The 14,335-nt window shown below is 37.7% G+C and overlaps 1 protein-coding gene across 2 annotated transcripts in view; it reads right to left on the bottom strand.

Annotated features, from left to right (window-relative positions):
- The window catches only part of NGR-A25 (neuropeptide receptor A25), a 102,155-nt gene that overhangs the window by 78,686 nt on the left and 9,134 nt on the right, over positions 1–14,335 (bottom strand). For both annotated transcript variants that reach the window (XM_038015180.2, NM_001134251.1), the window contains 1 exon segment: positions 9,403–9,602. In XM_038015180.2, coding sequence (XP_037871108.2) covers positions 9,403–9,602 — 200 coding nt within the window.

The raw sequence follows: 14,335 nt of genomic DNA, 5'->3' as shown, positions 1-14,335 counted from the left end.
GAAACGTCATTCTTTCTATTCTAGCATATTAACATTGTATGGCCAAAAATAAAATTCTCATTTTCTTTCTTTTTTTGCCTTGTCATTTTGTGGGCGTTGAACAAAAAATAATTGCTTTGTGCCAATTTTCAGTGCGAAAGGTTTATTCGTGGATATTTAAATGCAAATACGAATATTGCGGCATACGACATGTTTTTTTTTAACATTTCAGCCGTTCTTTGAAAAAATATGAGCGTATCGGTCATCGTTCTCGTCGAACCCGTCGCTTGCGACGAAGGGCTCGGCGAGTAAAAAAACCTACAGACACAGCCCATTGAGTTTCTCGCCGGATCTTCTCAGTGGGTCGCGTTTCCGATCCGGTGGTAGATTCTGCGAAGCACGGCTCTTGCTAGGGTTCGTGTTAGCAACGTCATCAGGTTTGAGCCCCGTGAGCTCACCTACTAGTTCGGTGAATCTAGAACACCTAACGCATAAATGGCCGAAGGAACACAGCAACTACTAAATAGCTACTAGAGTTGGAAGACATCACACTGCAGTCATGCACCTTCAGCCATGAAATTGTATTGTTGAATAGTCGTTTTGACTTCACTGACTACTTGGGTACATAACTTTTTTTTTATTTATTGCTTAGGTGGATGGACGAGCTCACAGCCCACCTGGTGTTAAGTGGTTACTGGAGCACATAGACATCTACAACGTAAATGCGCCACCCACCTCGAGATATAAGTTCTAAGGTCACAGTATAGTTACAACGGCTGCCCCACCCTTCGAACCGAAACGCATTACTGCTTCACGGCGGAAAATAGGCGGGGTGGTGGTACTTACGCGGGCTGAAAGCAAAAATCCTTGTGCAAATCTCATGATTCTGAATATAAAACTTAATCATAGTTTCTTTTCTAGGTGGATGTTGGTATTCACGACACTCAATCGACAATCACAGGTAGGCAGTGTTATATCCACGAGGTACCTGTTATATCCACTTGGGGCAGTGATTCCCAAACTTTTTTTGTCCCCATATCTCCTCATAAAACTTTTCATTTATGGGTATTCCGCACCCGATAGCTTTATACCTACTACAAACGCCTATTATTTCTCTTATAACGGACACAAACATAAAAGCGATAAGCAAACAAATGCACTGAATTTTACGGACCTAACATTTTTAATCTTGTTATTAGTTGTAAGGTTTAATTCTGTATCCAGGTCAGGACTCGACTTCCTCGATTGTGAAATAAATGTTATTTTCAGTTAATTAAATTTCTTTTTTAAAAAGGCTCTCGTCTGAATCCTTATAACAGTACCCTCAATGGGACCACAGAGCTAAAGGATCGCCGTTCTAGAAGAGCAATAAAAAAACGAGGCAATTGAAAGTAAAACGTATTTCATTTTGATACTTTATATTGTATTTTGATAATTTAATATGTCATATCATAACAAAAAAGTCGACTTTAATAACGAAATTATCACTTGTGATACTTTTTTTATAGCTTAGATAAACGAGCTCACCGCCTATCTGGTGTTAAGTGGTTACTGGAGCCCATAGACATCTATAACGTAAATGCGCCACCCAACTTGAGACATAAGTTCTAAGGGCTCAATGTAGTTACAACGGCTGCCCCACCCTTCAAACCGAAATGCATTACTGCTTCACGGCAGAAATAGGCAGGGCAGTGGTATCTACCAGTGCGGACTCATAAGAGGTCCTACCACCAGTAATTACGCAAATTAGAATTTTGCGGATTTGATTTATTTTTGGTCATTAAAGATAAGTTAATCCCCTGAGATCTATTTAGGTAACAGAAAATTATTTACCGAAAATGCGTGAAGCAAAGGTTTCGTTTATCATCTTAATTTAAATAAATAAACGTTTGAGTTTGAGATTAAAATTAATTAATTTTAGTTTATGTTTCTCTTGAACGTGTTTTCTACTTGTTACGTGTAAATTTAGGTACACTTGGTTCGAATTCCCGGTATCTGTTTTTGGTTTACCGAAAGGATATTCTTTGGACACAATTTAAAATACCTGTGGATAATAAATTATTATATTATAATGGGTTTTCTTCGGGATTCGCGAGTCGTAGACACAATTAAAATTAATTTTACTTTTAAATTACATAACTAAAAATAATCTTGAGATTATTGTAATTGTATTTTTTACTGTTGGTAGGACCTCTTGTGAGTCCGCGCGGGTAGGTACCACCGCCCTCCCTATTTCAGCCGCGAAGCAGTAATGCGTTTCGGTTTGAAGGGTGGGGCAGCCGTTGTAACTATACTTGAGACCTTAGAACATAAATCTCAAGGTGGGTGGCGCATTTACGTTGTAGATGTGTATGGGCTCTAGTAACCACTTAAAACCAGGAAGGCTGTGAGCTCGTCCACCCAATTATGCAATAAAAAAAAAACTCACGCTTCGAATACGTTACAGTTTTTTTTTTCAAGTTAAGCCGTAAAAGTACATTTAATAAGAATCAAGATCGACAAATTGAAAATGTACCAAGCAAATTTAATGTTTTGGATTACTCCCAAGATTATTATTGGAAATACATGCAGCGAACACTATATAGTGATATTCAAACGAATCTAGGTACACCGTCTTTGTTGCCTTTAAATAAGAACAGGTTTATGTAAACAATGGAAATGGTATTACTGGTGGTAGGACCTCTTGTGAGCCCGCACGGGTAGGTACCACCACCCTGCCTATTTCAGCCGCAAAGCAGTAATGCGTTTCGGTTTGAAGGGTGGGGCAGCCGTTGTAACTATAATTGAGACCTTAGAACTTATATCTCAAGATGGGTGTGGTGCATTTACGTTGTAGATGTCTATGGGCTTCAGTAACCACTTAACACTAGGTGGGCTGTGAGCTCGTCCATCCATCTAAGCAATAAAAAAAAATGTTGCAATAAATCTTAAAAATATACTGGTAACATTGATATACTAAGCAGCTCTTTATTACAAACTAGCGACCCGCCCTCGCTTCGCTTCGGAAACATTAAAACACACATGAAACCAAAAAATAATAATAATAAAAAAATTTAAAAAAGTAGCCTATGTTCATCAGGGACAATGTCGGCTTCTAATGGAAAAAGAATTTTTCAAATCGGTCCAGTAGTTTCGGAGCCTATTCGAAACAAACAAACAAACAAATCTTTCCTCTTTATAATATTAGTATAGACTATTTTGGAGCAGAGTGAAACAGGGTCAAGCTTTCAAGGCTACTATAGTATGCCTTTTGCTCTTTAAAGCAGTTGAAGTTATAAAAATAAATTCAATTTCATTTCGTAACTAGCTGTCCCGATGATTTTTTTCTGATTTGATTATGATAAATTCTAGTATTTTACAATTTATATTATAAAAACATATATTTTTTGTTTTTGTCTAAACACAGAGTGAATAGATTATATCACCATCGGAACAAGAATTATATTATAAAAATATATATTTTTTGTTTTTGTCTAAACACAGAGTGCATAGATTATATCACCATCGGTAACTAACAAGAAAAATACTCAATTTTATTTTAAAATACCTATAGGTATCGCAATAGACGCAAAATCATTTGATTTCCCATGTGGGTGTTCAAAGCGCTTTCATAAAAGAACAAAAGTTCCCTAATCTTTCTCGGAATAAAAGGAATTATTCCTATCGATAATCATCGATGGATTTACGATTGAAAGATATTAAAAGGGATGTAATTTTGGAGTTTTTTTTTTACTATGGCTTACTTGAATGAGTTTAAAAAATAATTTTAAACTAGTGGTCCCGCAGTAGTCGAAATTCGACTATAATTAATTGAATTTATAAGTTTCAATATTATTATGGTCCTATTGTTACAGATTTCACCAAGACTATACTATAGAAAAATGCTCGTAATATTAAAGATAAACAATACTAACCTATTCTCAATTTGACTACAGACTTTAAGCAATAACAAAATTTTGACAATTAACAAAGAGTATATGTGTGTGTGTCAAATACATGGTAGTGTGTGTAATGTTTTCTTTATTGATTTAATGTATCTTTTATGCATTATTTTAAAAAAATATTAGCATTGTACACTTCTACTCTATATTCTCTATAAGTGTGGAAAATTTCATACTCCTCCGTCCGCGCAATTTTCGTAAAAAGGGATACAAAGTTTTTGCTTCACGTATTAATATATACATAACGGACTTTTAGGTAATTATACATTTGCATCCTACGGCATTTTTCCGAGGTTTTCTTACTAAGTAGCTTAACCTTTTGAATCCTCAAATCGTTTGCCTGTGTCAATTACTTACGCGTCCCTACTTTCTGTCTTTTATTAAACAGATTGAAAGTTAAATCGTTAAAAAACAGCGCCGGCGGTTGCCTTTCCAACACACAGAGAACACAATGAGATCTTAGTACAAAGACATTGAATTAATGTAACTACAGTTACAGTAATGTCTTCATGCCTTCCCACCACACAGAGGACACGATGAGAACTTAGTACAAAGACATTAAAATAATGAAACTACAGTTAAAGTAAAGTCTTCAAGAACTTTCTGATTATCGTCTTTTTTGGCCCTTGTTAAAGTTGCAATTTCGGACAAATTACAGTAGTCAGACCAGACTAGTTGGATATTCTTTTGAAAATAGTGCCGAAACCAAAATCATTACGAGATATGAAGAAACGGAACCAAGGTATGATCATGGGCAGACTATAGTGTTTTAACACGTTGACTGCCGTGTTGGTCACCGGTGCCCTACATGGCGTGGCCTGCGTTTTTCCTTCCTATTCAAACTATTCGGCTACCCTGTACCGTAAACACCAGGTGGGCTGTGAGCTCATCCACCCATCTATGCAATAAAAAAAATAAAAAATATGCTATTCTTTCATCATCTGAGAAAAGGTCTAAGGTATTTTGAACGAGTAAGATGTCAAAACGTATGGAATGAAAATCATAAAAGCATAATTAAATGATTAAATTAGTTTTTGTCTACGACTCTTAACACCGACCCGGTCCGTGGGGAGTTGGAATAGAATAGTTGGAAAAAAATACTCATGAAAATACTCCATTTAGCGAATTTTATACTCACAGTAACTCATTTTAATGCGACATAGTATTATTGTAGCATCGTAGCTAAAAGTACTAATAATATTTCCATTCAAATCGATTTTTAAATTATGAACAGTTTTAAGATGACTTGTTATATCTGAAATCTGTACCGTAACGATAGGTTAACACGATTTAATGCTTTTTAGTAAGTTTTTATGAAGTGACATCTTAAATTAGTTTTATAGAGTATGGTTACATTTTATTGGAGATTTATGGTGAATGTCAGGCCGGCTATAAAACTCATACCTAATCCCTGTGCAGCATAATAAGAGAATATGCTATGCCGACCCTACATGATATGAGATAAAGGCCAAGAAGAAGAAGTTTACACTTTCTTGAAGCAATTCTTTAAAATCAGACTTAAATCAAGTGGACGACCGTAAAGTTTTTCAAGTTTATAATCACAAAAGAAAATGTAAAAATAAAGAAAGAAAAAACTAAGATTTCTTTTTTATAACTTGATTTATGTACGTATTGAGTGACATCGAGACAACACGATCACGTCTGTCAATATAAAACACGACGGCAAACCGCAATAATCAAATTCTTCTCTGAAATACATTTTCAATTCAGTAAAACGACTATAAATGAAAATCTGATTCTTTTTCTATTACGCTGGATCGATCTTGTAGTCACCCGATGAGGTCAGAGGTCCTGGGAGTAACCGATTCAAGCGATAGGCTACTTCTACTACTACTATCGACGCCGTCTTTTTTTTTATTGCTTTGTTAGGTGGACGAACTCACAGCTCACCTGGTGTTAAGTGGTTACTGGAGCCCATAGACATCTACAACGTAAACGCGCCACCCACCTTGAGATATAAGTTCTAAGGTCTCGAATATAGTTACAACGGCTGCCCCACCCTTCAAACCGAAACACATTACGGCTTCACGGCAGAAATAGGCGGGGTGGTGGTACCTACCCGTGCGAACTCACAAGAGGTCCTACCACCAGTAACTACGCAACTTACAATTTTGCGGGTTTGATGTTTATTGCACGATATTATTCCTTCACCGTGGAAGTCAATCGTGAGCATTTGTTGAGTACGTATTTCATTAGAAAAATTGGTACCCATCTGGGATTCGAATACCGGTGCATCGCTTCAACACGAATGAATCGGACGTCTTATCCTTTAGGCCACGACGACATCAAATGCCACTACAAATGAGTCACGGCTCCTTATATTTGTGAAACTATACCCCGACGCTCAGCGAAGTCGAACTCACAGACATAAAACCGGCGCGCATCAGTCCGCCAACGGCGAGGGGCGGTTGGTCTATGTCGAATGGAATCGGTTTTAATTTGAGGTCACGGTCCTTCTCTGTTCGACACTCGCCGATAGTATGGCGCCATTGAGATACTCAGGCGTCTGATCGGGCTGTCTAGGCTCTCCATACGCAGATCCCATAGGATGAAGTCATTTTGTACGAAGCGAGGAGCATAGGCGATGGCACCCGCTACACAGCGTCTTGCAGCCTGTGAATTCGGTTAAGGCATAGCACGCCGGGGCAGCATAAGTGAACTGCGAGCGAATGTACGCCTTATATGCGCACTACTTCGAACGGAACCTTAAGTTGGACGCGATAATGAGGTATAGGAGATAACGCATGACACTCGCCTGTGTAGCTACATTTTTTAGGTATGGTCAAATTGTAAGATGGCTTCCGATAGTCACTCCAAAGTATTTCACCGTGGAAATCCATTCGCCGGCCTCTCCGAGTGGCAATACCAGGGGCCGAACCAGTATGCTTCCCACGTATGTGTGATTGCTTGAGCCTTCAACATATTCAGACTTTCAGACTCCAGTCCTTGAGCGACGCGGGGAAGGTAACGCTAGATTGACGAATTAATTGCCGGTATCGCAATTTGAATGCTACCATCTTGAAACTTGAGATTGGACTATCTTTCGCATTTAATAAAGGCTGCCCCAAACGGAACACATGAACAACACGCAAACCACATTCTATTGAACTATGTAAAAAAAGCGTTGTGATTTCTTTAATAATTTTTTTTTATTGCTTAATCGGTTGGACGAGCTCACAGCCCACCTGGTGTTAAGTGGTTACTGGATCCCATAGACATCACGCAAATGCGCCACCCACCTCGAGATATAAGTTCTAAGGTATCAAGTATAGTTACAACGGCTGCCCCGCCCTTCAAACCGAAACGTATTACTGCTTCACAGCAGAAATAGGCAGGGCGGTGGTACCCACCCGCGCGGACTCACAAGAGGTCCTACCACCAGTAAGATAACATTTTTATAAATCAACATTGATTGAATTTCAAAATAAAAATATACAACAAACACATTTTGGCATCTCAAACAAACTCTTGTACAATAACATAATGGAGTTAGGTTAAAGGTCACGTTGTATTGAGAATTACGATGAATGTCTGTGAAGAGCTTTTATATAAATAAAAGAAAAATACACATAAATAAGATAACTGCGAACATAAATCTTAGAAAAGGTTTGATCAGCTTGCAAGTAATACGTCCTATTTGCTGCCAATTGCAGTTATTCATAGACCGACATCGATGCGCTCTAGGGTAAAATATAATTAAGCCAGCTCGTTTTAATTAAGACGCGCCATTATATTTAAATTAATTGTTGTCTATATATATATATAAGAAAGTCGTGTTAGTTACACTATTTATAACTCAAGAACGACTGAACTGATTTGGCTGAAAATTGGTGAGGAGGTAGCTTAGATCCAGGAGAAGGACATAGGATAATTTTATCACATTCCCGTGGGACTTGACATAAAACGTGGTAACTATAACAAAACGCAACTGACAGCTAAACGTAATGTATTCTATGGTTTATTGTGTTTTTTTTTTTTTGTTAAAGCTAATAGATACTTTTATTAAATTTCGACGCTATTGACTACTTCGAAATTTAACAAGATGCATAGGTATTTAAATATTAGAATATAATTATTATGAGAGGTAAAATAATTTAAGGGGGGTTTTGAGTAGACAGTATATAAATATAATATATAATTTTATATGTAAATGAACGAAACTAAGATGTCATGTAATTTTGTAAGTGGTTAATATAATGTTTTGTAAAAGTGTAAATAGAAATGTAAAACACAGTGCATTAAATTATATTTAAGTGTTATTAAATTTTTTGAAGCTATAAATAATTTCATTTAAATGTATCATAAATTTATTCAATGTTTCCTCTTTTTTTGTAATTTCATTGCAATCTTTAAAGTCTATGTTATTTATTCGACATATAGTCTCAAATTCATACCTTGTATTAAAATATTTTGGACAATGATATATGTTAATTATAGTAGAATTTAGAAGTTGACTGGTTGATGTGTTTGAAACAAACCGTGTGGCGGAACAAAGTTCGCCGGGTCCGTTAGTTTAGTATATAACGACATTTTTAATTTAAAAATTTGTTAAATTCTAACAATAAGATAATACGATCTGCTATTTTTTTCAAAATGTCAACACAATTACACGAGTTTTCATAATTTATATCGGTATAAATGTTTTAATCCTCTGATTAAGTAGCTCAAAAATTATTAAATGATTACCGTATATAATAGACCTTGCGATGTAAATTCCGCCATACACCTTTTTTTTATTACCTAAGCTGATGGTTTTGAGCGACCATTTCAGCGTAACCCTAACAAGTAGGTGAGCTCACGAGGGTCAAATCTGACGACGTTGCTAACACTAACCCTAGGAAGAGCAGTGCTTCGCAGAATATACCACCGGATCGGAAACGCGACCCACTGGGTAGATCCGGCGAGAAACTCAGTGGGCTGTATCTGAGGGTTAATTTACTCGGTGAGCCCATCGTCGCAAGCGACGGGTTCTACTAGAATTATGACCGGTGCTTGGGGTACCTAAAAACACCGTTAGTAGATCGGGAGCATCTGAAATGACGTGTTTTGGGCGACGTCGACTGTTTACCATTCTGTCCGCAGGATCGGGAATGTCGTTTCCGATACACCTTGAGACATTACGTCGTCGATTTAGCTGAATCACACAGCTTGTATACCTACCCTCGCGAACTTATAATGTGCCCTACAATCAGTAAAAAATGGTGCGTGTACTTATGTGCACGTGTAAGAAGTTATACTTTATTCTATATAGGCTATATTCAGACTCACCAAGTTACGTCGGTCGTATTGTAATGAGCGATTTAATGGGCAACTTCGTTCTGTTAATTTTGTGTCACGGTGCGCACGCATCGTAAAATTTCACTCTCATCAATTTTTCATAACGCGCCTAAAGAAGTATAACTTCAAAAATACACAACCTAGAAGAATCGAATGAAGTTAACATATAAAATGTGCAACTTACTTGGCGGGTAATCTCGGTAGGTGATATCGGTGTAGACAGCAAAAGGCGAAGCACAGACGACGGATATAATCCACAGAATGAGTATGATCCTTGAAGCGCGAGTGAGGCCGGCCATCGCGTATACGTGCAGAGGGTGACATATCGCCAGGTAGCGTTCCAGTGAGAACGCCGATATAGTCAGGACCGAAACGTACGTAGCCCTGAAAGAAAATATTGATTATTCAAAATCCTTGGTATACGTACAACAGTCCTATCTATACGTATTCCTATTGTGTTATTCTAAATTCGCTTTAACCATTTGACTGCAGTGTAGGTCACCGGTTCTCTACCGGGCACACTGAATTAATTATGTCGATTTCTGTTACAATTTTGTTTTATTGCTGAGATGAGTGGACGAGCTCACAGCCCACTTGGTGTTAAGTGGTTACTGGAGCACATAGACATCTACGACGTAAATGCGCCACCCACCTTGAGACATAAGTTCTCAGGCATAGTTACAACGGCTGCCCCACCCTTCAAACCGAAACGCATTACTACTTCACGGCAGAAATAGGCAGGGTGGTGGTACGTACCCGTACGGACTCACAAGAGGTCCAACCACCAGTAAACTCACAAGAAGTCCTACCACCAGTAAAAAGGCCATCACTAACCAACCACCACTAAGGCGCCGGAATATCTAGTAGACTCTGGGAAAGACGAATCCGAAGATAATAAGAATAAATCTATTTCTATGAGACTCAAAATACTAAAACACACATTAAAAACAAAGGAAGGCAAATTTAGGAAATCCAGACGCTTGGTTACAAAAATTTACATATTAATTACTTCAGTGCGCCACGTAAGGCACCGGTGGCAATCGAAGGGTTAAGCGATTATTTCTTAAGACTGTTAGATTCGGTGTGTTATACTTGTCACGTCAACCGTTTCTAACTTGTTTGAGTTTATCCGAAGCTGGGACATAAGTAGTTGAGCGACATAGGATCTTGTTGGTTCGGCTCCTAATATTGGAGTGTATATCCCGCCCACATTCTCAACGTTTAGGCAGAATTCTAACGATTTCACCCGGACGCAAGAGAATTTAAAATATTTTTTCTTCCAACCTTACAAATTGAACACTTCAAACAGTAATTTGTTGTTATCTATACTTCTATACTACTTAATATTATAAAGCTGAAGTGTTTGTTTGTTTGGACGCGCTAATCTCAGGAACTACTGGTCCGATTAGAAAAAATCTTTCAGTGTTAGATAGCCCATTTATCGAGGAAGGCTATAGGCTATATAACATCATGCTAAGATCAAAACAAGCGGAGTACCAATAAAGAATGTTTCAAAATCGGTTTTTTTTTTCCTTTCGAGAGCTTCCGCTGTGTGCGCTGCAGAAACGGTTAAAGTTTCGCTAAAATAATGTATGAGAGAATTGTTCCCCTTCAAAAGATCTAAAAAAAGTCCGCGACAGCATATGTCTATATGTTAAGGTTGGCTCACTATAGCCTTTTTTATGCGAACCAAATTTGTTCTAAAATAAGGCACTATTTGTGAACGCGAACGAAGTCGCGGGCAAAAGCTAGTGAATTATAAGGCTTGCGTCCATTTTTTAACTTCATGGAGATTATAGTAAGTATTCCTTTTCGTTTTCGCTAATCCTAGTCGTCAGCAATTGAAACGTTAAAATGAATAATAATAAAATTATCACAATAAACGTTAAGTTAAACCGTAAAAGTATCTTTAATTACCTATTATGTTCTTCCTAATTCTTTCAAGCAACACCTTTGGAATGCCTTCAATGGCAAACGTATAAAACGGCTCATCTGGAGACTAGTCGTAATTGCTCAAGGACATCAGTAATGCTAAGATCATAAACAAACCGCGCACTACGTGAGTAATGACATTGTCTTTGCGTGAAACTAAACTTAAAAGAATATTTCTATTAGGTTTTCGAAGTGCCTCATTTTTCGGTCTATTTACATTTTCATATATACTCGTAATAAATATTAGAGTGATTTATTGAAAAGTCTAACATTTTAATATTCGTAGAATATCTACACAGTTTTATGAAAGTGTAAATTGTTCTCGAAAAGTTACTCGATAAGTGCTAACTTTTATATGATTAATCTAGGACCGTTATTACAATTGGGACCTCTATAATGTCTCAATGTGAGGCACAGCATCATGCGTAAGCATTAAAATATTTAGTATTCAGATCATTTTAGTTAGATGTCTTTCATGCGATGACATCGTGTCACACAACAAACCGGTTACCGTCCTCGCCGAACCCGTCGTTTGCGACGAAGGGCTCGACGAGTAAATTAACCCATAGACACAGCCTACTCAGTTTCTCGCCGGATCTTCTCAGTGGATCGCGTTTCCGATCCGGTGGTAGATTCTGCAAAGCAATGCTCCTGCTAGGGCCAGTGTTAGCATCACTCCGGTTTGAGCCCCGAGAGCTTACCTACACGTCAGGGTGAAGCTGAAATAGCCCCTCAAGGCTATCAGCATAGGTAGCAGAAAAAAATAACATAGCAAATCTGCATATCCCTTCCTCCCCCTTCCTAATTGACTACGAACTAACCGCTAACTAATTCATTATTTAGATTTAAAGCCAGACGAAAGAAAACATAGATTCTGGAGCTTACAAAAAACTTGAAAGTCGTCGTGGCCTAAAGGATAAGACGTCCGGTGCATTCGTGTTGAGCAATACACAGGGTGTTCGAATCCCAGGCGGGTACCAATTTTTTTAATGAAATACGTACTCATCAAATGTTCACTATTGACTTCCACGGTGAAGGAAGAACATCGTGTTATAAAAAATAAACCCGCAAATTTTAATTTGCGTAGTTACTGGTGGTAGGACCTCTAGTGAGTCCGCGCGGGTAGGTACCATCACCCTGCCTATTTCTGCCGTGAAGCAGTAATGCGTTTCGGTTTGAAGGGTGGGGCAGCCGTTGTAACTATACTCGGGACCTTAGAACTTATATCTCAAGGTGGGTGGCGCATTTACGTCGTAGATGTCTATGGGCTCCAGTAACCACTTAACACCAGGTGGGCTGTGAGCTCGTCCACTCATCTAAGCAATAAAAAAAACTGGATATTCTTATTTAATCTTGGCTTTAGTTTGCGACTCGTTATTACTACCTAATTCTTCAGATTTAGATCTGCACGGCAAAGCAGTCCTGGCTTGAGTCCTTTTTCTTCATATCGGTTTTTCTGACCGTTTAAAATGAATAAAAAAGTGTATGGTAATGTGAAACTTTATTAATATGATAATGAAACATTTAATAGTCAATACAGTCGTACAGTAAGTGTGTATCTTTATTTCTTTTCTTTATAGAGCACTCGTGAAGCCGACTCTGCTGTGACTATCAATCATTATAAATTATTAAATGGTAAAATAAAATAGTTTAAAATTACTCATGCGCCACATTTTCTTTTTCTCAAGATCCTACAACAACTAAACCAAACCTAATCACAATGGAAAACATGGTTTAGGACATATGTATGTACAAAAACTGTTTTCTATTTATTTATATATTCAATTTACCGCTTACTTTAAATGATACGGTAGGCAGCGGCTTGGCTCTGCCCCTGGCATTGCTGAAGTCCATGGGCGACGGTAACCACTCACCATCAGGTGGGCCGTATGCCCGTCTGCCTACAAAGGCAATAAAAAAAAAAAAAAAAAAAAAATACCGCAGACGTAAACGAATTTTAGAGGATTCTAGTTGAACTTAAATACATTGTATTGTCTCGTAAAACTGCTGTAGATCCTCATTTATGTGCGGTCTGATGCTAGCTATGAAGCTAAGTTATTGACCGAATAGCTTCGTACTGGCAACATGGTTGCTTCGCTGTAAGAACGTGACATTCCTTAATATAAATGCTGCTAGTAACTTAAAATGCACCAATCAGGTAAGACAGGATTAGTGCGGTAGAGTGCAACCTTGTGCAAGTAAATCTTCACACCATAACCTACGCCAGTGGTGGACAAACATTTTTAATGGCGGGCCAGAAAGTTTAAGAAATTCTAGAGGAGGGCCAGAATTATAGAAAAAATGCATTTTGTATTAAAGCCTTTTAATAAACAAAATACCTTTTACTTTTACGCCTTGTTAGGCGTGTGAGATGTGAGGCGTGTGATAGATAGGTGAAAAGAATGTTTTTTTTTTCAATAAATACCTGTGACAGACTGCCCAGATAATTATAATGATCAAACGTCAATTATAAGATAATGAAAGCTCAAAACACCCCTGACGAATTGGAGCTTTCATTAAAAATTCGAAGATTTTCAATTATAGACGTCAGATTTTATTTTACGCGCCAAAACGCTGACTAGAATATTTAGGATGGATGGACTCTTGGCGGGCCGGATTAAATACTTCCGCGGGCCGTACTTTGCCCATCACTGACCTACGCGAATCAGACACCCTTGGCTGTGTTCCGGGACCTCAGGCTCTGTCAATGCGGTTTTAGTGAGATGATTGACAGCAATAATGAATTTAAGAGATGAAAGAAAACTAAATGATTTTTATTCATTACTAGCTGACCCGGAAGACTTCGTAGTGCCTCAATCGATAAATAAAAGACCTAGGTAAGCTTTTGTATAAAATAAACTTAAAACAAACAAAAGGAATCCGTCCTGCGGGGGATCAAAGGAAAAACAAAATTGTTGTTTTTATTTAATTCCGAGCATTTTCATATTTATCTACCTTTTAAACTTTCTCTGGACTTCCACAAATAATTCAAGACTAAAATTAGCCAAATCGGTCCAGCCGTTCTCGAGTTTTAAAGTTTGTAGTCAAATTGAGAAAAAGTTAATATTCTTTATTTTTAATATTTCGAGTATATGTCTATAGTGTAGTCTTGGTGAAATCTGTGACTATAGAAATATAATTAATCTTTGACAATAGAACCATAATGATGTCCAAACTTATAATTT

The sequence above is a fragment of the Bombyx mori genome, chromosome 14, assembly GCF_030269925.1.
Source record: "Bombyx mori chromosome 14, ASM3026992v2".
Lineage (NCBI taxonomy): Eukaryota > Metazoa > Arthropoda > Insecta > Lepidoptera > Bombycidae > Bombyx > Bombyx mori.
This window is presented reverse-complemented; position numbering and strand designations above follow the sequence as displayed.